Here is a 24,538-nt window from a genome sequence, read left to right on the forward strand (position 1 = left end):
TCACGCAGCAGCTGGAGCAGTTTCAAATGGAGCTCAGTCCACTACTGCCATAGCCTACTACTAGATTAACTTGTGACACATCTGCACCTGCTGCTATGATCACATTGAGTAGAGGCTGAGTGGCTGCACTAACCCCTGGTACATCCAAATCTACCAACAAACATGTTGAAAGATGCAATGCCAGCAATGTGGATTGTCAACACTGAAAACAATCAGTAAGCAAAGACAACAGGGATCATTTTTTTCTGTTTATTTAGCACCCACAACATTTGTAGTCGCCTTCTGCACAGGGGAAGTCCACACACACTGTGTGGTACCACTTTCCACAGAAGGTGCATTCATTCTGCAAGACTGAATGAGATTGTCAGAGTCATTGTCTGACTGTTTATTACTAATCACCTGCTGTACATTCACAGTAACTGCCATCTCCTTACAAATGTTTATTAGATTGACCACACTTATGCAGACTGTATATCACAACCAACTCTTACATGTTCGTTTGCAGAGGGAAGACACAGGCAGACTATGCTAACGACATGTGATGTTACAACACTGGTGAAATGTTAGTGTGTCATATATTTGTTCACCACATTTTTCTTATGGGCCAAAGTATTGATATCAGGATGGTGATTCTTATGACTATGTGTATGTCATTTGGCATTTTGTACAAATGTAGGCTGATAATAAATACATGATATCATTTCATTAATTTCAAAGGTTTATTTGCATGACGCACAAACAGACACAATTGAAAGGTACAAATGTGCATGACACGAATTCAAACGTGCTGCAGATGTGTGTCACCAGTTGATCTGGCTGTAGGCTGTGGCACTTGGCCAGAGGTGGCGCTGGTTGACTCGACTCCATGTTAGTGCACAAAGTAAACTGCACGCTGTAGTTATGAAGCAAAAACGCTGAATTCGGAGAAATAAACCGTGCCAGGAGAACGATAATGACGACAAGAGTCTCCCGATCGTTTACTCTTGCTGTCCTGTGAACAACATCGGCGTGGTGTTACTTGTTTGCTGTTTTCGCGATCGCGTCGCGCCGCGCGTGAGGATATCACCAGGTAAACTCGCCACATTTTTAAACATTTTGTTGTTCAACAGCATCAAGACTGACGGAGTGTGTTTGAGATAACCTCACAAGTGTCACAGGTGACACATTTGGCGTTTTTTTTGCTGGTTTGTCGGTAGCAGCTCCTGAAACGCAAGACTGCCACACATCTGTTCGACCAACGCCAGTTGATCTAAACGCCAGTAGATCTGGAACACCGTACGCTTCGTAGTACGCGCACTTCGCTGACTACGTACAGAGGCAGCAATATAACATAGCTAACATTAACAGTGCAGTGAATCCTGCTTGTGCCGTGACATTCAGGACTGCAAACCAAGCAGCATTCACTGACTTTCAGCTAGTTGTGTTTGTGGATATATTACTGACTGTATATTGATCTGTGTCTAGCCAGTAATTCTTACTGCTCTGCCCCTCACCATGGTGACCTATTTGTGTACCTGAGCAGAGGAGGATGTGTGAGGAACAGACGGTGTCTCTGGTTGATGTTCTGGAGGAAGATGAGGAGCTAGAGGAAGAAGCTTCAGCTGTGCTGGCAGGAAGTGACTCTGACCACTGCTCCTATCCTCAGGTGAGTAAAACGTCTGGCAAAACATCCCCACAGACTGATAAACCTATCTCCACTAAGGTTGGGCATATGTAAAAATTTTCCAGCCGACAATCTTCAGTCCAATAGGTGATATATTTGCGGAGACTTTTTGCTGGGTGGTGCAATATAATCATTCACAGTAGGGCTGCCACAAATGATTATTTTGATAATCAACTAGTCACTGCATTACAGTATACAATATTATTGTCACTGCTACATTTCCGTAACGTATACCAGAAATTATTTCCACTACTAATTAATTACCGTTGGGCTCAAAGGTCCTATTAATAAACTGTTAACAAATGTGTATTTATGAAGACGATTTGTGAGACTGGTAAACTTATGATATGTACGATGGTCTTTCGTTCTACACGGTGCATTTCAAGGTCCTGTACCCATCCTTCGGTAAACTGTACCTGGGCTTGTTGCAGTGACCTGAAGTTACTAAAAACTTCATGAGTGTATGCACTCACTCCAAGAACTGTATAATTATAAATCTGAGCATGGTGAAAGTTGGGCAGCACGCTAACGTCTTTTGTCCACTCTGTGTGCTCATAAGGGTCTAACCCTTTCACTCCTTTGATTTTTTTCCTCGTATCTTTTTTTGACTTTTCATCAAGTCTGTCTTTGTACGGACCGGCATTGTTCTCCTTCGTTTTGTACATACCTTTTTGGGGGCCAAAGAAAAAGCAAGAATGTATTGGAACCGGAGAATGAACGTTTCGCGGTGCTGCAAATGCTTGCATTTGATGCGGTACTTGGATTGTTTTGCCACGAGTTCCCGGCATGCAATGCGCGAAAGTCACGTGGTCTGTCAGCCTCTATAAGTGCTACCTCCGAAGGATGTGGCCCCTGAATTTGGACACAAATACCGGAATTTGGACATACGATACCGAAGACTGCTGCTTCTTCTTCTTCTTTGGCGTTTAATGGCAGCTGGCATCCTTGTAGATGGACTGCTGCCATCTTCTGTCCGTTATTACACTCTTAAATCCTACTACTTATTCCTGCGTCTTTCAGGATATTGCCAAGCTTCAAACGACGCCTCGACTATTAAATAACCTGTAAACATGGTTATAGTTTCTCCTTGTTTCCCTCCCCATCACTGTTTTTTTTTTTTGTTTGTTTGTTTTTTTATGTAAATAAAGTGTTTGGGGCTTTTTTCTGAACATAGGCTACTTGCCTTTCTTTCTTTCTGTTATGAGTTTCAGTAAATGAATTGTTGCATTTTGGCGCAGCTGGAAGAGGGTGCTGTTAAAAACAGCTATTATTTTTCAGTTAACTGCTTCTCTTAGCTTCAACCAATATTATTAGCAAACTTACTGTGGGAGGACTCGACTTAAGCGGTCAAAGAAGTGCAGGAGATGATGCTGTCCAGTGTAGCAAGTGATTTATTCACCATTTTGTGACCCAAACAATATTTACAAAGAAACAAATAAGAAACTCAACTCTATAATTAACTCAGTTCAAATAAACATAACTGAACTTAAATCAATGGAAATTAAGGTCAAACTGCACACAGCTACACTGACCTGAACCTTTCTTTTGAAACACCTGAGTTCTTCTGCTTAAATACTCCACATAACCAAACAATTTGTCCTCTGGACTATTCCATTCAGTAGGTAGATAAGATCAACATGATTATATTCAAACCTCTACTACTCCTCTTTACTGGCAACATGAACTCAGTGGTGTAATCAATACATATTACAACAATAAATCTATTTCTTCATAAACCCTCTAAAATCAACTTTATTAAATTATAAGAGTTCTTCCCCGTCTGCACTTGGTCTCTTCCTGTGACCTCAGATGAACCCAGAAGGTATAAAGGAGGAATTAAAACTACATTTCCTCCTTTTGTTTCTGGAAGACAGGTAGGTAAGGTAAGTTCTAAACAATACAAATTAACAGTTGAAATAAAGAACATGTTAACTTAACAAACTTGTAGGAATTGATTTAAACCAAGATGTTATATTATATAATCTGTAAAAGTGCAAAACATAAACAAACCCGGGATAGTAGATGTTTGCCTATTGCAGACTATATATGAAATATGGTTAAATCAAAACAATAATGTTGACTAAGAATATAGACAAATGGTCTTCTCACCCACTTTGTCACACTTACTCTTGGGCAAATAAATAAATAAATCTCTCTTGTAAAAATGATCGATGATAGGGTCAGTCTATCATCTACTGCTGATTATGGGTTTGAGGGTAAAGGTTTGATGCATTCTCAATCATCCAGGTAAGTAAATCTCCAAAAGTTGATTCTGTTCATCTGGACGTAGCGTCCAGATGAACAGAATCAACTTTTGAAGAGGGTAAAGGTTAAATAGAATTCAAACATAGCCTGTGTACAGATCTGATTTGAAGTCAGCAGGTACAGTGTAGGTGTTCTGTTTTAGGATCAGATATAAATTAATTAATGAACAATGAAACTGTTCGAAAATTGTTTGCTGCTAACAGAGAAAATTAAAATAAAAAATAGAGTTCCATCTATTATTTATTATCTATTTACTGATGCTCATTAGAAAAACACAAAGACGTTACATAATACGTCCGGAGGCAGCCGACAGGTATCAACAGGCCAAGCGGAATGCGGCTCGGGCAGTGGCTGAAGCAAAAACTCGGGTGTGGGAGGAGTTCGGAGAGGCCATGGAAAAAGACTTTCGGACTGCCTCGAAGAGATTCTGGCAAACCGTCAGACGTCTCAGGAGGGGAAAGCGTTGCTCTACCTGCACTGTGTATAGTGCTGGCGGAGCGCTGCTGACGTCGACTGAGAAAATTGTCAGGCGGTGGAAGGAATACTTCGAGGACCTCCTTAATCCCACTGACACGTCTTCCGAGGAGGAAGCAGAGTCTGGGGATGAGGGGAATGACCCGCCAATTTCCGGGGGCGAGGTCACTGAGGCAGTTAAACAACTCCTTGGTGGCAGAGCCCCTGGTGTTGATGAGGTCCGCCCCGAGTTCCTGAAGGCTCTGGATGTTGTAGGGCTGTCCTGGTTGACACGCCTCTGCAATGTTGCGTGGAGATCAGGGGCAGTACCCCTGGACTGGCAGACCGGGGTGGTGGTCCCCATCTTTAAGAAAGGGGACCGGCGGGTGTGTTCCAACTACAGGGGGATCATACTCCTCAGCCTCCCTGGGAAAGTCTATGCCAGGGTGCTGGAAAGGAGAGTTCGTCCGTTAGTCGAACCTCGGATACAGGAGGAACAATGCGGTTTTCGTCCTGGTCGCGGAACACTGGACCAGCTCTTTATCCTCTCCAGGATACTTGAGGGTGCATGGGAGTTTGCCCAACCAGTCTACATGTGTTTTGTGGACTTGGAGAAGGCATTCAACCGTGTCCCTCGGGGTGTCCTGTGGGAGGTGTTGCGGGAATATGGGGTGTCTGGCCCATTGCTACGGGCCATTCGATCCCTATACAACCGTTGCAAGAGCTTGGTTCGCATTGCCGGCAATAAGTCGGACTCGTTCCCGGTGGGTGATGGGCTTCGCCAGGGCTGCCCTTTGTCTCCGGTTCTGTTCATAATTTTTATGGACAGGATTTCTAGGCGCAGCCAAGTGGCGGAGGGCTTTCGCTTTGGTGGCCTCAGAATCTCATCTCTGATTTTTGCAGATGATGTGGTTCTGTTGGCCTCATCGGGTGAAGGCCTCCAGCTCGCACTGGAATGGTTCGCAGCCGAGTGTGAAGCAGCGGGAATGAGGATCAGCACCTCCAAATCTGAGGCCATGGTTCTCAGCCGGAAAAGGGTGGAGTGCCCACTCTGGGTCGGGGATGAGTTCCTGCCACAAGTGGAGGAGTTCAAGTATCTCGGGGTCTTGTTCGCGAGTGATGGGAGAAGGGAGCCGGAGATCGACAGACGGATTGGGGCTGCAGCTGCAGTAATGCGGACGCTGCACCGGTCCGTCGTGGTGAAGAGGGAGCTGAGTGTAAAAGCGAAGCTCTCAATTTACCGGTCGGTCTACGTCCCTACCCTCATCTATGGCCACGAGCTGTGGGTAGTGACCGAAAGAACGAGATCGCGGATACAAGCGGCAGAAATGAGCTTCCTCCGAAGGGTGGCTGGCCTCTCCCTTACGGTGTGTTCACACCGAACGCGATGGACGCGAATAAAACGCCCCAAACGCCCCTAATTTGACGCGTGTACATTCGCGTCTCAACGCGTGTCCAAGAAAAATCCATCGCGCGTCAAAATATGATATTTTGACGCGCGTGAACCGGAAATGTGGGAGGAATGTGGGAGGGAGTTGTGCCAGACCGGTATTTTTGCAAGATGGCAGCTATCGAGCTAGCGCTTGAAGAGAGAGTCTCCCTTCTCTATGTACTGTGGAGAGCAGAGTAGCGGCGTAAAGGACATCCTCGCCGTACCTGGGTCCATCAGGTCCTCCAGAGGCATGAGCAGTTTGGTGAGTTTCACCACTTGCTCCAGGAGCTGCGCCTGGATGACGGCCGATTCCAGCGCTATCACCGTCATTCACTCGGCCAGTTTGAGGACCTGCTTTCCCTCGTCGGTCCCAGCATCGCCCGCCTAGACACCAACTACAGGCGCTCAATCCCACCTGCAGAGCGCCTGTCCGTCTGCCTGAGGTTAGTAAAACTATTTAATACGGTAGTCCTTTATTGATATCTGTGCTAATATGCTAATCCATCCAGTTATACACTGCTAACATGGATGTGCTATGCTAACAGTGAATGCTGTCGGTGTTTACTGAAAGCAAACTGTGGTACAGAGACGACTCTTTATAATATTTCTAGTGATACTCAGAAGGTCTCATCAAGTCCCGATTTAATTCGATTTATGCTGTTATCAGTGTTTGCATGATAGCATGGCTGTGGTGTCACATCAATGTATGCGCTCGGTGTTTGCTGATATCAAACTGTAGCATTAGGACCACTGAGTTAACCTTTGTAGTGATACTCACTCCTTTTTATTTAGACCTGGTTTAATTCTGGGATAGTTGAATATTTGTATATAATCCCTGCAGCTGTCAGACTCTATAGCAGGGGTCACAGCCTTTATTAAAACAGAGTTAGATAAAACTGTGAACAGTTTGGTTCATCTCTAGTTACGTGGTTCTATCTTGATAAGCTGTCTTATCACAGATTAATTTTTCAAAAATATTAATGATTTAAGCAAGGAAAGGGCTAAATGTCAACACACAACTCTTTATTTCTATTAATGTCTTACTTAATTCCTACCTGATTGACATGTTTAGGAATTATGAGTGATTGGCTCACTGTAGTGGCAAAAGTTGCTACCAATCAAATTATGATATGTTAAAGTTAAAACAAAACACAACTGTTTTAGATATTATCTAATATACATTTTGTAATTATCCTTATAATTACAAAAGGTTTTATGTAAGATTCATGTTTTGTGATTTAAATCTGACATCACAAAAGTATTTTGGAATTTGAATAATGTATTTTGTAACTGCAGTACACATAATACTGATTTTGAACAATTTTGTCCAGGTTCCTTGTCACCGGGGACTCCTTCAGGACCATCGCGTTCAGTTTCAGAGTCGGTGTGTCCACGGTGAGCCAGATCACCCCCCAGGCAGCGACGTCCATCTGGGACTGTCTAGTGGACGACTTCATGGCTGTGCCTTCACCTGGAGACTGGCGGTCCATCACAGAGGGATTCCAGGAGCGCTGGAACTTTCCTCTGTGCTGTGCAGCTCTGGATGGGAAGCACATCCAGACAAAGGCACCCCATATATCATATAGGAGACACACACATTGATATACACTAAATATTTATTTCATTTCTTTTTTGTGGTGCCCAAATTTATGCACCTGCTTGATTTTGTTTAAACAATTATTGCACACTTTCTGTAAATCCAGTAAACTTCTTTTCACTTCTCAAATATCACTGTGTGTGTCTCCTGTATGATATTTAACTGACATTTTTTATTGTAACAACCAACGATTTATACAGGAAAATAATGTCTATTAACAAGGTTGCCCAAACTTCTGCATCCCACTGTATCAGTATATTTTGTCATTAGTATAATATGAAATAAATTCTACATGTGTCAAGTCGTGTGCCAACATTTGCTGTGTAGTAGAACTGAGACATTAGTCATTATAAACATTTATTTGAAATAATATTAAAAGTCTCAAACAGAAAAACATTAAACATAAATATATAAAATATAAGAATTTACAGAGAGACAGGAATAAAAAGGACCAGCTGCTCTCCAGAGCAGGAACAAGGCTGAGGAGGAAATGCTCCATTGGAGACTGGTGTGGACTCTTCAGGGACTCCAGGATGGCCAGCTCCACCGCCGATGGACCGTCCTGGGACCCGTCCCTCATCTGCCTCGGAGCCGTCCTCCTCTGTGGGCCTGTAAAACAGCACAAAACACAAAGAAATGAGAAGGCTGCTACTAGATTTTAATTTCAACATTGAAAAAAAAAAAAAACAATAACAGGATATAATCAGATTGGTTGTAGATATTTAGTAAAGGTGATCACAAGGGAATCCCACCGACTAAAAAGGTATCAGTGCTTGCTGTACATATCTGTGGGTGCAGCAGCAGGAGCTCAGGGACTGGGGATGCTCTGCTGCAGAATCAGTTGGTTCTATCAATACAGTATTAAATGTTAACAGGTTCGATATAATAATCGTAGAGTAGACAGTGGTCCCTCATTTATTGCAGGGGTTCTCAGAATAACTAGCCCCTGGTCACAGTTCTCACAATTGATTCTCAAAGTGCAAACCTTTGTAGATTGCAAAACGTAAAAGTATTATTATGCCGCGGTTTGTCTTCATCTGCCCGCCACTTTCGTGCGCCTTTTTCCCTCACGGTGCAGGTGTCTATTTCCGAATGAGGCTCATAGTTATGGGTGTTTTTGTGCTGTTTTTTCTATTAGGACGCGATGGTTATCAAAACCAAACGTGATAAATTTGGCAAGCGCAGGAGACACGACACGGAGCAGATTTGTCAATCAGGCTGCAGAATGCAATGCTGTACTGTGCAATAAAAAATCAGCGAAAAAGCAAAGCAGTGACGGATGAACAGCGGGACCACTGTGTGCTGTTTATTAATAAACAATAAAATATATTCCTAAATGACAACATGCATAAAAGCAGAACGGTATTTGTACGTCAGTGGGAAAATAGCGGTGGCTTGCTAGCTTTTGTGCGGCTTCCCCGGGTCAGTGAAAACTTTCAAAAGAGAAATGAATGAACTTACCAGGTTGCCCGATCTCTTCACATATCTTCCTCCAAGCTCGGTCCTTTTTATTCCTGTCTCGGTACAGAAAGCAGCTGGTGTTGTACAGCTCCGAGTTGTTTGCTACCGCATTGATTAGCCTTCCCCTCCATTGAAGTATGAAAGGCTTTGGCTGGATCTGCCCCTTTGACCTAGGTAACAGCCACGTCACCAGGCTCCTGATTGGTTGTCGCGGCGCGATTTGACGCTGGAGTTCAGATTTTTCCAACTCGAGCGGTAGACGCGAAACGCGCGTATGCACAAAATGCAACACAAAAACTCACGCGCGTGGTTTTATTCGCGAGTCAAACGCGCCAGACGCGCTGCACTGACGCGCGTTTCACGCGTTTTGGCGTTTTCGCGACGCAAATCTGCTTCCGAATTTTCGCGGGACCCGCAATCGCGCGTCATCGCGCCTTTCCATTGACTTTACATGTAAACCTGACGCTCTATTCGCGTCCATCGCGTTCGGTGTGAACACACCGTTAGAGATAGGGTGAGAAGTTCGGCCATCCGGGAGGGGCTCAGAGTAGAGCAGCTGCTGCTCCACATCGAAAGGAGCCAGCTGAGGTGGTTCGGGCATCTGACAAGGATGCCCCCTGGGCGCCTCCTGGGTGAGGTGTTCCAGGCATGTCCCACCGGGAGGAGGCCCCGGGGCAGACCCAGGACACGCTGGAGAGATTATATCTCTCGGCTGGCCTGGGAACGCCTTGGTATTCCCCCGGATAAGCTGGAGGAGGTGGCTGGGGAGAGGGAGGTCTGGGCCTCTTTGCTTAGGCTGCTGCCCCCGCGACCCGGCCCCGGACAAAGCGGATGAAGATGGATGGATGGACGTTACATAATATATAAAAAGCTTAGGAATCTTCTAGCAATAGTGATGCTATTTTCCAGAGATCCAATCGGTCAGTAAGTGGTGATGTCATAGCTGTTAATCTCTAATCTGTAAATTAGCATCTGTAAATACGTAAATTTAAAAAAAAAGAAAAAAGTAAAAGTTGGTTCAACTTAAGAATAAGTGAACCATCTTTATAGTACAGAAGATTCAGGGTTATCTCTGAAGTTACCTGGACTGGAATAAATCCTTCCTTGTAGTGCAGACCTCAGGTGACCATGTGACCAGACATCTCTCTCTCTCTCAGGGCTATGTGAAGCGGCAGGCTCTGTATGCCTGTAACACCTGCACGCCAAAGGGCAGCGAGGCGGCCGGCATCTGTTTGGCGTGCTCCTACAAATGTCACGAAGGTCATGACCTCTTTGAACTGTACACTAAGAGGTGATCAATGCTTTTATTGATAAGTTAGTGACTGACCAGAAACTACTGGTCAGTTTCTGCAGTTATCAGTTCACACGGTGAGGTGGTCAATACAACTGTCTCTTATTCTGGTGCAGGAACTTCCGCTGTGACTGTGGAAACGGGAAGTTCTCGGAGCTGCAGTGTAAACTCCATCCGGTGAGTCCTCGTTGACCTGAGTCACTAGCAGGAGGTACCTCAGAGCACAGACATTTGTGTTTACCTGACAGATCACCATGATAACTGATGCTGATCACTTGGTTGGGAGCGTGTCTGATTCTGTGTGTGTGTGTGTGTGTGTGTGTGTGTGTGTGTTCCAGGACAAAGATGAGGTAAACAGTCTGAATAAATACAGTCAGAATTTCTTTGGAGTTTACTGCACCTGCGGCCGACCGTACCCGGACCCAGAGGATCAGGTAACCTCTCTCACCTGAGAAATCAGACCACTACTGACCCTTATACACAGATCTATAACCCAGTATGAGCACGTTTCAGTGACCTAAGGCTTTTGCACACCAAACGCAAATCCATGTGAATATTTTGCTTGTTGAAAATATTGTTTGGACTCGTACTTTTTTTTTTTTACCCTCTTTTTTTTATGTAAATAAATGGTTCTGACCAATCAGACTATTTGGAAACCACTGCTATTATAGCTGGATCAAACTAGAAGTGTTGCTGTCTGCTCCTGAAATTCAGATAAACCATGCTTCATGTCCACTTCATTTCTTTCATAGTCCATTCTTTTAAAGGGAAAACTTTTCCAAAAAACGCAACACCTTAAGTGTGTACATGTGTCACATGAGAAATTCAAATCCAAAAAATTATTTTTGTCATTTATTTTTTTCTCAGCGCAGTCGGTTTTAAAGGCCTTTAGAAATTTAGAAATAAAGACGGTTAATGACATAAAGAAGAAGGAAGTGCCTCGGTGGAGAATGAGAGAATAATGTCTGGTGATAAACTTCACCCTGATGATGTCCTTCACAAAACCTTAACCCATCCTCAGACAGTAAAACAAATCAGTACTTTACTGATCTGGGCCTGTTCCAGGAAGCAGGTTCGGCAAACTCTGAGTTTAAAAATACATTCTGAGTTTCATTTTCAGAACTTGATCAGAGTCCATTAACAACTGGCTATGCCGACTCTTGAGTTACGCATGTGTGTGAGTAGAAACAGCCATCATCAATGAATCCCTCAAATGATTCACTATGGTAAAGGATAAATAGAGAGCAGAGCTGCTATTTCAGTCCAGCAGACAAAGGAATTTGAACATGTGTCAGTGCTGACTCATATTTATTTATAAAAACGGGATGGGGAAAAAAGGGTCATTTTAATCAGTTTGGGCAACTCTCATCATATCAGTGGAACAAAGTTGGTTATAAAATATATAATTTTATTATAATGTTCTTGTTCATTAATTTGACCTTAACAACTTGAGGTTTTATTAGATGAGCGTGAATCCTAACTTTACATCTGGTTTTAAATCAAATAATTAAACTGTAATGTGACAGATCACTGATGTACCTGTGAGATTAGTTACCCATGACAATAGACTACAGAGTGGATCTGCCCTCAAGTCTGTTTATGCCCATTTCATTATTTCAGTAATTCCAACAATAATAGTAATGCTAATAAAGAGTTACATTATTTCTGCCATTATTAGATAAAAATGCTTTAAAAATTCTTCAAACGCAAATGAAACTGACTAAAGAGAGGTTCAGGTGCTCCTGGGCTAATCAGATTTTTCAGTCGGCATTCTGGAGAATGTCAACTGAAAAATCTGATTAGCCCAAGTGGCTATATTGATCCGAAGAACAGTCCCATTTAGACATGAGTCCACGGTTAGTGATCAGAATGGTCGATTTGTTCTGGTGATGGGCCATATTCATGCAACCCATGTTACTTTATTGAATTTATATGGTCCTAATTTTGATAGCCCAGCTTTCTTTCAACAAATATTTTATTTATTACCTAGTCTCGCTGATACTCATGTAATTTTAGGAGGCAATTTTAATTGTGTACTTGATAAACACTTGGATAGATCTACTCAAACCTCCCAGTTGTTTAACGCTTCGACTGTTCTGAATAATATGTTGAGTTCTACTAACCTAGTTGATGTTTGGAGACTGTGTAATCCTACTGGTAGAGATTACTCTTATTTTTCACAAGTGCACAAATCGTACTCCAGAATAGATTTTTTTTTTTTTTGCTTGATTCTAAATTGATGTCTAACGTTGTATGCTCAACTTATCACAACATCTTGATCTCCAACCTCTTTAGTCCTGGACTTCTGTGGTACGAAACAACAGGGTAACTGGCGTTTTTACCCGTCAGTCCTGTCTGAGACATCCTTTTGCCAATTTATGACAACTAAAATATCAGAATTCTTGGAAACTAATGATAAACAAGACGTTTCTGATTCGATTTTATGGGAATCCTTTAAAATGGTAATGCGAGGAGAAATTATTTCTTTTGAATCTTCATTAAAAAAAGAACGCCGGAAATGCCTGTTAGAAATAGAAACTGAATTAACACAGTTAGAACAGGACCACAAGGCCTCCTCTTGTCCCTCTTTGTTTCAAGACATCATTAAAAGGAAGTTTGAGTATAACACAATTTTATCTAGTCAAGTAACAGATCAGCTATTTAGGATCAGACAGAAGCATTTAGAGTTTGGAGATAAGCCCCATAAGCTTCTTTCTCGGCAGCTGAGAGGCCTACAGGCCAGTAGGGCTATACACAAAATTAAGTCAAGATCAGGCGAAATTTTAATCAGCCCTAAAGCTATTAATGAGCAATATAGAGAATATTATGAAGATTATGTCGAAATCTTGGGGCAATATTTCTGATTGGTTAGGGAAGCTGGATCTCCCGAAAATGAATGACGCTGCTCGAGAGGCTTTAAACCCAGATATTACTATTGAAGAAGTTTCGAAAGCTATTAAGTCATTCCCCCATGGAAAGTCCCCAGGCCCAGATAGGTTTGGCATTGAATTGTATAAGAAATACTCTGAAAAGGTGGCCCCGCTTTTATTGAGAATGTTTAAGCATTCTTTCCATACTCAAGCATTTCCCCGTACGCTATATAAAGCTAATATTTCGTTGTTATTGAAAGAAGGAAAGGATGAAACAGAATGTTCCTCTTATTGACCTATTGTTTTGTTGAATTTGGATATGAAAATTTTCACTAAAATTTCGTCACTCAAAATAAGCGTCACACTCGCGGAAGCTGGTGTACCCGCCGAAACGCCGTGCATTTACTGAGACTTTCAGCCCCAGATAGGCCAATTATGGATTTTTGGATCCACATTATGTCAGCAGCTCCACCACGAACCATGTTAAAAGCAAACACCGCTCACGCCTCACAGATGACGGCTTACAGTCCTGCGTAAAGCTGAAAGTGACTTCACTGTGCGCAGAGGTTCAGGAGCAGAAGTTCCATTGTAAACATATCACGGCAGACCCGACGATGTTTCCATGAACATGCTTTTCAGCATCTCTTTATTGACCACTTTTCACACACGGTTGCTGTACACATACAGCCGGCTGTAGCTTTTCAGCTCACAGCCCGACAACACAACAGCAAAGAGAGCACAGACTTTAAGGCGGCGAGGCGTGATTGCGGGTGCCGCTCAGGTGCGTCCGACTCGCATGGGAGTCGGGTTTTGGTAATCGATTAAAATCGATTCTGGCTTGGATAACGTGATATCGATTCATTAAAATCCTGAATCGATTTTTAAATATAAATTTATTTTGCCCGAAATGCCAGAATCTCAGGTGAAACCTCACAAAATTTCGACAACCACCAAACAGCTAAAACAGTGGGGGCGGGCCCCACACTTTGGGAAGGTCTGGGTTATACAATTAATTGGCAGAAGAGTGAGTTTGTGGCCTTAACTGCAAACTTGGATGTTGATTTTTTTTTTTTTTTAAATTTTGCCTTTTAAAATTACAGACAGATTGAAATACTTGGGTGTTATTTTGCCTAAGGATCCTAAATTGATCTTTAAGTTGAATTATCTTGAACAAGTTGAAAAATTGAAACGGGACATTGAGAAATGGAGGGCTCTTCCTATTTCCATGGTAGGTCGCATTAATGTAATCAAAATGGTTTCCCTTCTTAAATTTCTATATTTATTTTTAAACTTACCTGTTTTTTTGAATAAGCAATTTTTTAAAGTGATCGACTCAGTAGTATTACCATTTGTTTGGAGCTTTAAAACTGACAGGATATCAAAAGTTTATCTATGTAAGTCTAAACTTAAGGGTGGATTTGGTCTGCCACTGTTTCAGTTTTATTATTGGGCTGCAAATGCTAGAACTCTTGCTAGACAGGAAGGGTACAAAAAGGTCATGTCTGCCGATACCCCCCCTGGGTGGTCATAGAGAGTGGTGGGGTTGAGAATGGTTTCCTCCCTGCACTTCTTTTTTCGTCCTCTAATCCGTGAACCAAGGTCAATAATTTTATAGTTTCGAACTGCGTTAAAATCTTTAGTCGGATCAAAAAAGGTTGTGCTCTACCAGACACTTCGACCCATACTCCAATATATTGTATATATTTCCACCCTCATGTTTAGATGCCTCTTTTGAGGTCTGGACACAGAAAGCTATTGTTACTCTCAAAGACGTATATATTGACAGGCAGTTTTTGTCGTTGCAGCGTAATCTTTTGCCTTATTTGTGTGTTTTTTGCCCTTGCTGTTGTGCTGTTTGTTGTTGGTTTTTTTTGTTTTTGTTTTTTTGTGTGTGTGTCTTTTGTGTCTTTTTTTCCCCTCTTATATCAAAAAATCTCAATAAACATACTTAAAAAAAAACAAAAAAAAAACCTCTTCAAATTACAATTGCTGTGTAAGCAATTGTAATTTGAAGAGTTTTTTTTTTTTTTGTGGAACATTAAAGCCGAACATTGATCTCATATCAGTCTTTACTGATAGATGACACATTTTCATCTTAAAGGCAAACATATTAGAAATCTTTTAACTTTTACGTATTTTGGATATTTCAGGGTAGTTTTCAGCAACCTATTTTTATTCCCTGGCTTTTAACTCTGTGGGTAACTGACATTTTTATTTTATTTTTATTTTTTATTTTTTTTATTTTTTATTTATTTATTTATTTTTTAATTGTTTTTTTAAACTTTATTGCTATGTCTGATTTTATTACTATGTGCATATTAGTATTGTACAGCACTTTGGTCTACCAGGTGTGTTTTTAAAGTGCTATATAAATAAATAAATGATGATGATGATGATGAATATGGCTCATAAATGCAAAATAGGATGAATCCAGGTGGGATGAGCTGGGAAATGACCGGAGCCAGTCTGGGACTGAATCTAAAATGTGATCCGGTTGATGTGTGCCTGGGTTGACCCGCTCAGCCTGATTTAAAAGACAACACATCCTCACTAATGCTGTCTGATATTAAATGACTGAACCACAATCAGTGAACACATTTCAACGTAAAGCGTAATCAGATTACAATCAGACTCTCTGCAGTCTACATTTTAAATGTTACTTAAAACACATTTGGTTCAGTTTCAGTCTTAAAATCATTTCAGCCTCAACATGAATATTTGAGTGAAGTTATCTGCAAGATCCAAATGTGACACATTTTTTCCATCAGTATGATTGATTATAATAAGACAAACAATTGGTCATTGATCAGTGTGTAACATACTAGGGCTGGGTATCGTCACTGATTTCTAGAATCGATTCAATTCCGATTCACAAGGTCCCGAATCGATTCGGTCCACGATTCGATTTAATTCGATTCGAATCTGGGAAATTTTGACAGTCAGAAATATTATAATTCAGATCAGTACATTTACATATTTTTGTATCTATTAAAAGGAAGCTGACACACGCAAGACTTTATCAAAGGTGTGAGCATCACAGCAGAGGCCTTTGTGTCAAAGTAGCTGAAGATAAAACACAGAAAAACATGAAGGTGATTTTCCTGGCCTGGGATTTTATAAAAATAATCTGCAGTACATCACAAACGAAAGAAAACCATTAATCAACACATGAACATTACCTCTGAAGTTACAGCGGTTTTATTAGAGACACGGCTAAGCGTTTTGCATTTTGCTTAATTTTAAAAAGTTTAAATTTGTTCAATATTGAACGGCAGAAATTAGGTTTACTTTTCGGAAGTAAGTAAAAGGGGGAAAAAAAACGTCTGCCGACAGCGCTGTAAACAACGGTAGACTTGTGCGTAACAAGCAAGCGAATAATGCAGAAGAGAGAGAGAGAGAGAGAGCTGTGCATGAAGTGTGATTTTTATCCTGAAAAGTCAGCAGAAGTCAGAGGGAATTCATGACGATGTTTATGTGAAGCGTAGTTTGGATCTTCTTTTGCTGCTGGTTCGGTCAATATTGTTTGGAGAGAGATAAAACTAAGAGCCATATGATCAGCGCAAAAAGGGCATAAACACACAGCGCGGACCCGCGGATCAGAATCAGCGAGCTGTCGGCTTTCAGCCCCGACCATCAGGTGAGAAAGGCGACATCTCACTGATTCTGATCCGCGGGTCCACGCTGTGTGTTTACGTCTTTGTGCAGAAGCCGTGTACCTGCTCTCATTTTACTGTCTTAGCTGTTTGGTGGTTGTTGAAATTTTGTGATCTTTCACCTGGGATTCTGGCATTTCGGGCAAAATAAATTAATATTAAAAAAATCGATTCAGGATTTTAATGAATCAATTTTACGTTATCCAAGCCAGAATCGATTTTAATAAAAACCCACCCCTATAACATACCATAAATATTTACATAGCAAAGGAACTGGGATTCTGACAGCATCACTATCCACAAAGTCAAGTTGGAGGCTATAGATCAGCAGTCCCCAACCTTTTTTGTGCTGCCACGGACCGGTTTATTCCCGACAATGTTTTCATGGACCGGCCTTTAAGGTGTCGCGGATAAATACAACAAAATAAAACTAGTACCGGTACTGAAAAAAAGGAGGTTTATTCATAACACACGTGAAAAGACCCAGGAAAACCGAGTAAACGATAAAAACGATAACAAAATAACGCTGAAAACCAATTAAAAACCCTGAAAACTATACATTTCACACCTGGGCCTCAACTCTCGCGGCCCGGTACCAAACGACTCACGGACCGGTACCGGTCCGAGGCCCGGGGGTTGGGGACCGCTGCTATAGATTTTATTCTGAGCTGATAATAAATCTGTTAATGTTCATCTTTAGTACACAAATGTGGTTACAGATTTTGCAAGAACATGAACGAAAAACGTGAAGTTAACGTAAGTTAATTTCTTTTTGCACTTTGACAGCTTTTACTATCTGTAAGGAAATGACTCAGTGTCAGTCAGCTGGTTTAGGTGCAGCAAGAAGGGAGGAGTTGGAACTCAGAGTTTGTTGAAGAAAACCTGCTAGCGAGTGGGTTTAGTTCACTGTTATCACGGTAACTGACTCAGAGTTAACGTCGATGCTTTGTCTGGAACAAAAAAATCAGAGTTTCTCTTATCTTGGGATTAACAAACTCAGATATGTTAGCTAAACCTGCTTCTCGGAATAGTTCCCTGCGCTGGCAGGTATTCTTGTAAACAACTAAACTACTCCTGTTAATGTCTCACCTGATGGTTTTAGCTCCTCCTCCTGTGCTGGTTTCGCTTTACTTAAGCTGTTTGTGTCTGCAGGTGGAGGATGAGATGATTCAGTGTGTGGTGTGTGAGGACTGGCTGCACGGCCGGGTGAGTCATCAGTTTACCTGTTCCTGCACTTGTCTGGTGTGCCTCTCCTGACTCTTCTCCAAAAGTTGATTCTGTTCATCTGGTTTCAGTCATTATGCAAATGTATTTGTAGCACTTACGTGGAGTTACATAAAGTACCAATGGATAATTACCAAAGTAATGAGTAATTTGGGCTAGTGTCAGAAGACTGAGAACGACTCTTAGAGCTCTGGTACACGAATGACAGAGAAACCAGACAAACACAGTTGTGTGGCTTTTAAAAATACTTTAGTGATGTTAAGCCTTGTAAAATAAATTTGTAAACAACACAGTATCACAACAGGTTTTAACAGAATGTCAAGTATAAAAATTTTTCCCCGAAGTAGCAAAAATCTACAATCCTACAATCCTACAATCTACAATCCTCTACTTGTTACAGTAGAGGATTGTAGTCCATCAATGTGAAAATGAGTGTGCGTGTATATGTATATCGTCTCCTAGGATCTTGGGTTGGCTCGCCATCCAGTGAACACTGGAACACTCTGGGTTCTGGAATCGCTGACCTGGTCTTTGGATTCGTCCCATATAAAAACCTGACCTATAAACAATGGCCAAATATATGTCACGTGCCCTTTAAGGATAACTTTCACAAATTAAACTAAAGTAGTGTCACAGTGCAGTAACAACTATTCAGATCAGCTATCATCAATTCAATCATCATCAGTTCAGTCACGTTGTACAACATTAAAATATCAAAGTTCAAAGTTCAAAGTATCAATATCCAAAATTTCACAGTATCAAGGTTCAATTATTTGTAACCTGCAGTAACATTAAAGATTATCTACAAGGTTTTAAACATTCAGGAATTATAGTCACCATATAATTCACTTTCATTGTAAACATTAATTACATCCATCAAAAAAACTCACTGTACATATATATCCAATCACAAATAAATAAGTATATTACCCCTTTTAAGAAATGGAATAATATGCAAATGCTTATCAGAAATTGAACAAAGTGCAAATAATCACTTTCAATAACACGTAAACACAAGGGCTCAGTCCACAAATAGGAGTACTAAAATAGACGTGCTTAATCCCGCTTGTACCATAGGCCTACTAGTACAGGTGGAAATACACTAAAAATTACCTCCAAGTGTTCAATACTGAGTATTGTAAAACAACCGATTGACATCAAAATTTAAACAGGAAGTAGGATAAAGTCTGCTTACAATTATCTCTCATAAAGTTATTTTTAGCTGCTTTAACCATTTACAGCTTTTCACATGTTAATGACTTAGTTAATGATCTAACTAGCATAACAACAGTGCGTTTCAGAGACATGCAACAACTGTACCCACACTCCGCACATCACGTGTCTGATTAGCCACATTTAGCTTACCGCCGTCGAGTGGATGCTCAGCGTTTATGTGAAGCCACAGCTCAGTAAACCTTCCGGTTTCGCTCTGCCCTTGACGACAACAAGTGCAAATACATAATTTGTGAAAAATATCAGTTTAGATGGTATTTTTTTTTAACTCGTTAGAGGTTAATTTCTCCAGCTTACCGATAACAAAAGTTTTAGTCCGTCTGCTCTGTTCGGCTGTAGAAGCAAGAGACTGAAAACTTGGGAGCTGGTACTAAGGAGGGATAAGAGCTGCCTAGAGCTTCACCGATTGGGTGACATGCGAGGAGTGGAGTAAAACAATAGGCTCTCATCAGAGCTCATCAATCCTCTGAAAAAACTTAACCCTTGTTTGACCAGAGCATATCATATATAATCTGCGTCCCTTCTACGTTTAAATAAATATTTTGATCTCATTTCACTTTCATTAACAGGGACAGTAAGAACAGAACAATGAACATTAAATGTTTTAATTTTTCTTCTCTTTTTGTTTGAGATGATTTTAGGAACTGGGTTACATATTGTTTATAAGATTGGGGAAAACTGCAGTCAACTGAGACTGAAGAAGTCACTTGGATGAGTGACAAAACGTTTCTCCCACAAAACGCTACGTCCAGATGAACAGAATTTACTTTTGGAGATTTACTTTCCTGGATGATTGAGAATGCATCAAGATCTCCTGACTCTTGTACCTGTATATTGTTGCAGCACCTGGGCTGTGTGGTTCCAGACTGCGTGGAGCTTCAGGAGATGATCTGCGAGTCCTGTATGAAAACACACTCGTTTCTCTGGACCTACGCTTCGCACCTAGCAGGTAAAGCGTCCTGTTATCTTACAGTACTAACCTGGCACAAACATACTGTCATACACATGTTGTGCACTTCCTGTGTGTCTATGTTTGTGTGTGTGATGCACTTCCTGTTTTAGTACCGGGTGGAGCAGCGGAGGTGAAGGAGGAAACGGCAAAAGAGCCCACCATTCCCATCAAAGAAGAAGAGGTGAGGGGGTCACAGCAGTTTGCATCACACTCACTGATCAGGGTTGATTAATCAATAATCCAAAATCTGGCAGGTTGATGATGCCATTGAGCCTAGCTGCAAGCGGAGCCATGAGGAAGTTGAGCCGAGGTGCAGACTGAAGGAGCTGCAGGTAATTGGTCAGAAAAGAGTCCAATCAGGAGCTGTGTTCTGGCCTTCACCGTGGCGTTCCAAACTCTGCTCCTGCAGAATTTGCCAGGTACTGTGTCTGTGTTTAGTGTGTCTGAGCATGCTCTGATTGATATATAATGAGATTTTACTGAAGAGATTTATTTATTAATTTCCCCCAGGGATCAATAAAGTATTCTGATTCTGATTATTTATTTATTTATTTTTTTTTTTTTTTACTCGCCTGGCGGACCGACCTGTGTGCTTAGCTGCGCCTGCTTGAAGCTGGTCTGTCCTTCCTGTTGGACGAGTCAGACACAGTCCTCGCCTACGAAAACAAAGGAAAGAACAGTGAGCAGAGACGACAGGAAGACGACCCTCTGATGTCAGCGCTCGACAACCTGAACCACGTGCAGCAGCTCGAGATCATCCATGGTACTGATACTACTACTACTACTACTTATGATTGTAATATTACACACGCGAAGTTGTAATAATTTGGTAAAAAAAAAGAAGTGTGAGAAACTGAGTCCAGTCATTCAGGACCAATAAGTTTGAGTGATGATTTGCTGTGTGACTTTCTTATTCTCTCACATCACTGAGGAGAAAGTTTGGTCCACACTTGTTTACAGTATTACTTCAGTTCATTTAGTTTTGCAGCATTCATTTATGCACAGCTCTCTAAATGTCCCACCACAGTCTCAGTCAGGCAGCACCTTGATACATTTCTTTTTCGGTCGTTCTGTTTGAGCTTTGCTGCTGTGCTTGGCGGGACAATTGTGCCGGTGTCTGTGGCTCGCCATCTGCCCCTGTCAGCTCTACTTGTGGGTTTTCTTTTCTTTCTTCTTCTTCTTCTTTTTTTTTTTTTTTTTTGCCTGTCCTGTTCGGCACTGTAGCAATCGCAATTAATGCCTGAAGGCCAAGAAAAATGCCCAATGGATATACTGTATTTTTTCCAAGTAGATCATTATTGGTCCACTTTATTCATCTTTGTTATTGTTTTTTATTTATTTATTTTTTGTTTAACTTTTAAGTCATTGTTGGGTCTGTGTTTCCACAAGCCCCGCTAATTCTAGAGACTTATTCATCATGAAGAAAACAAGACAGTCTTGTTGTTCGATTATTTGCGCAAGGGAGGCCTCGTTTGTGTCCACCACGAGAATGACCCCGACTCTGACCTCCTCCTGCTGCCTTTTTATTGAGAGACAGTTCACACAAAACACGTCATAGGAAAGCAACGCCCACTTGGTTCTAAGACAAGGCATTGTTTGTATATGTGTGAACTTCTGTATCTAGGTAAGTGTGTGTGTGTGTGTGTGTGTGTGTGTGTGTGTGTGTGTGTGTGTGTGTGTGTGTGTGTGTGAGAGAGACCTCCTGCTGACCAAAGGGTCATAAACGCAGAAAGCTTACATCAAAAAGAAGCAGATCTTCCAGATAGGATGTATCTGCAATAAAACATTACAGCCCCCCACCCAGAACCTTGAGAATCTGGGGGGAAGGACAGTGGAATCCTTTTCATCAGAGTTGGCAAGCATAGAAATGACAACATTTAACAATTCACTCTAATAGTTATTACAAATGGAACAGACTTGACTGGAGGATAGGAAAGGGAAAGACGTAGACCAGAGAAGTTAATGAAAAACAGAGGGAAAGAGGGAGTGAGAAAAGATATTAAAAAGTCCACTGAATCACCTACTGGAAGAAAAAAAAAACAAGCAGAAGGAGAACAACACAGTAGGGAGACTACAGCAACAACCTAGATAAGTAAAAGTAAATAATAAATATTGAATGTTCTTGAGCAGGACACAAGCCTGACAACGCACGGTATGCTTTGAGACAGCAGCCAAGGAAGATATAGTGTGTATCTGTGCACGCCTGTGAGCACGAGCATGCTTGTATTCAAAAGGTTTCCCCATGTAACTATCTGATGAAGCAAGCACGGAGGAGATCCGGGCGCCAGAGCAGTCTGAGCCCCGGACCCAGAGGCCCGAGGCCCGAGGGCACCCAAATTTCCGGAAGGGGCCCGACCGATCAATGGGTGCCAGGCCTCTGCCAAGCAACCACCAGAAGTGAGTCAGTGCATACCTGAGTGCCCAGCCCCGAACATCGAGAAACACCAATGCACCGATGGTTGAGGGTATCTGAGATGTTCCCAGAGAGGTGAAGTCTAATGGTGTGTTCACACCGAACACGATAGACGCGAGCGAAAACGCCCCAAACGCCCCTAATTTGACGCGTGCACATTCGCGTGTCCAAGAAAACTCCATCGCGCCTCAGAAATGCATATTTTGACGTGCGTGAACCGGAAATGTAGGAGGAATGTGGGAAGAAGTTGTGCCAGACCGGTATCTTTGCTAGATGGCAGCTGTCGAGCTAGTGTTTGAAGAGAGAGTCTCCCTTCTCTATTTACTGTGGAGAGCAGAGCAGCGGCGTTAAGGACGTCCTCGCCGTACCTGGGTTCATCAGTGCTTCCTGTACATCTGATGCTACAATTACATACCTGTGGGTGCAGCAGCAGGAGCTCAGGGACTGGGAGCCCGGAGAAGCAACAGGGGATGCTCTGCTGCAGAATCAGTTGGTTCTATCAAGACGGTATTAAATGTTAACAGGTTGAAAACAATAGTCATATTGTCAGAGAAAGTATATATAGTGGTCCCTCATTTATTGCAGCAGGGGTTCTCAGAATAACTAGCCCCCCCCAGGTCAGCGGCTTCCCCACTGACCTGGGGAAGCCGCACAAAAGCGGCTTCCCCAGGTCAGTGAAAACTTTCAAAAGAGAAATGAATGAACTTACCAGGTTGCCCGATCTCTTCACATATCTTCCTCCACTTTATACACTGTTTTCCCCACACACATGAACATTAGTCACAGTTCTCACAAGTTGATTCTCAAAGTGCAAACCTTTGTAGATTGCAAAACGTAAAAGTATTATTATGCCGTGTTTTGTCTTCATCTGCCCGCCACTTTCGTGCGCCTTTTTCCCTCGCGGTGCAGGTGTCTATTTCTGAATGAGGGTCATAGTTATGGGTGTTTTTGTGCTGTTTTTTCTATTGAACGTGATGGTTATCAAAACCAAACGTGATAAATTTGGCAAGCGCAGGAGACACAGCACAGAAGTGATTTGTCAATCAGGCTACATAATGCAATGCTTCACTCCAATAAAAAAAAATCAGCAAAAAAGCAAAGCAGTGACGGATGAACAGCGGGACCACTGTGTGCTGTTTATTAATAAACAATAAAATATATTCCTATATGACAAGATGCATAAAAGCAGAACGGTATTTGTACGTCAGTGGGAAAATAGCGGTGGCTTGCTAGCTTTTGTGCGGCTTCCCCAGGTCAGTGAAAACTTTCAAAAGAGAAATGAATGAACTTACCAGGTTGCCCGATCTCTTCACATATCTTCCTCCAAGCTCGGTCCTTTTTATTCCTGTCTCGGTACAGAAAGCAGCTGGTGTCGTACAGCTCCGGGTTGTTTGCTACGGCGTTGATTAGCCTTCCCTCCATTGAAGAATGAAGGGCTCTGACTGGATCTGCCCCTTTGACCTAGGTCACAGCCACGTCACCAGGCTCCTGATTGGTTGTCGTGGCGCGATTTGACGCTGGAGTTCAGATTTTTCCAACTCGAGCGGTAGACACGAAACGCGCGTATGCACAAAATGCAACACAAAAACTCATGCGCTTGGTTTTTTTCGCGAGTCAAACGCGCCAGACGCGCTACACTGACGCGCGTTTCACGCGTTTTGGCGGCGCAAATCTGCTTCTGAATTTTCACGGGACCTACAATCGCGTGTCATCGCGCTTTTCCATTGACTTTACATGTAAACTTGACGCTCTGTTCGCATCTATCGCGTTCGGTGTGAACACACCGTAAGACCCGACCTTCACCGAGAGGTGAAGTCTAAGACATAGACAAACAGGCACACACAGACACAAACATGCATTCCTGCCCTCATGCACACATATACCAATACTCAACACTCGCCCACCATTGAGACAAACAGAAATTAACTTTGTACACACACTCCCCAAACATACTCTATACCCTCAGTTCCAGGTGCCATCACACCCAGAGGGGCAATCTATCCCTAGACCCAGGAGATGTTGCCCTTTGCC

The 24,538-nt window shown here is 42.1% G+C and overlaps 1 protein-coding gene and 1 long non-coding RNA gene across 6 annotated transcripts in view; one reads left to right on the plus strand and one right to left on the minus strand.

Annotated features, from left to right (window-relative positions):
* ubr7 (ubiquitin protein ligase E3 component n-recognin 7) overlaps window positions 1–24,538 on the plus strand; it is a 39,405-nt gene that overhangs the window by 2,290 nt on the left and 12,577 nt on the right. For 2 of the 5 annotated variants that reach the window (XM_082505274.1, XM_082505271.1), the window contains 9 exons: window positions 1,523–1,645; window positions 10,029–10,162; window positions 10,279–10,339; window positions 10,501–10,596; window positions 17,838–17,891; window positions 19,986–20,091; window positions 20,205–20,275; window positions 20,349–20,513; window positions 20,692–20,857. In XM_082505274.1, coding sequence (XP_082361400.1) covers window positions 1,529–1,645; window positions 10,029–10,162; window positions 10,279–10,339; window positions 10,501–10,596; window positions 17,838–17,891; window positions 19,986–20,091; window positions 20,205–20,275; window positions 20,349–20,513; window positions 20,692–20,857 — 970 coding nt within the window. In that variant the 5' untranslated portion in view covers window positions 1,523–1,528. Of the gene's footprint in view, window positions 1–1,464; window positions 1,646–10,028; window positions 10,163–10,278; window positions 10,340–10,500; window positions 10,597–17,837; window positions 17,892–19,985; window positions 20,092–20,204; window positions 20,276–20,348; window positions 20,514–20,691; window positions 20,858–24,538 lie in introns of all 5 variants that reach the window. The other 3 variants (XM_082505273.1, XM_082505270.1, XM_082505272.1) reach the window with 3 other exon arrangements.
* LOC309689109 lies at window positions 7,075–10,022 on the minus strand. Its single transcript, XR_014271258.1, has 2 exons — window positions 8,872–10,022; window positions 7,075–8,019 (listed from the first exon to the last, which is right to left on the minus strand). It is a non-coding gene; the product is annotated as an uncharacterized lncRNA (long non-coding RNA).

The sequence above is a fragment of the Aulonocara stuartgranti genome, assembly GCF_965226115.1.
Source record: "Aulonocara stuartgranti genome assembly, chromosome: 15".
Lineage (NCBI taxonomy): Eukaryota > Metazoa > Chordata > Actinopteri > Cichliformes > Cichlidae > Aulonocara > Aulonocara stuartgranti.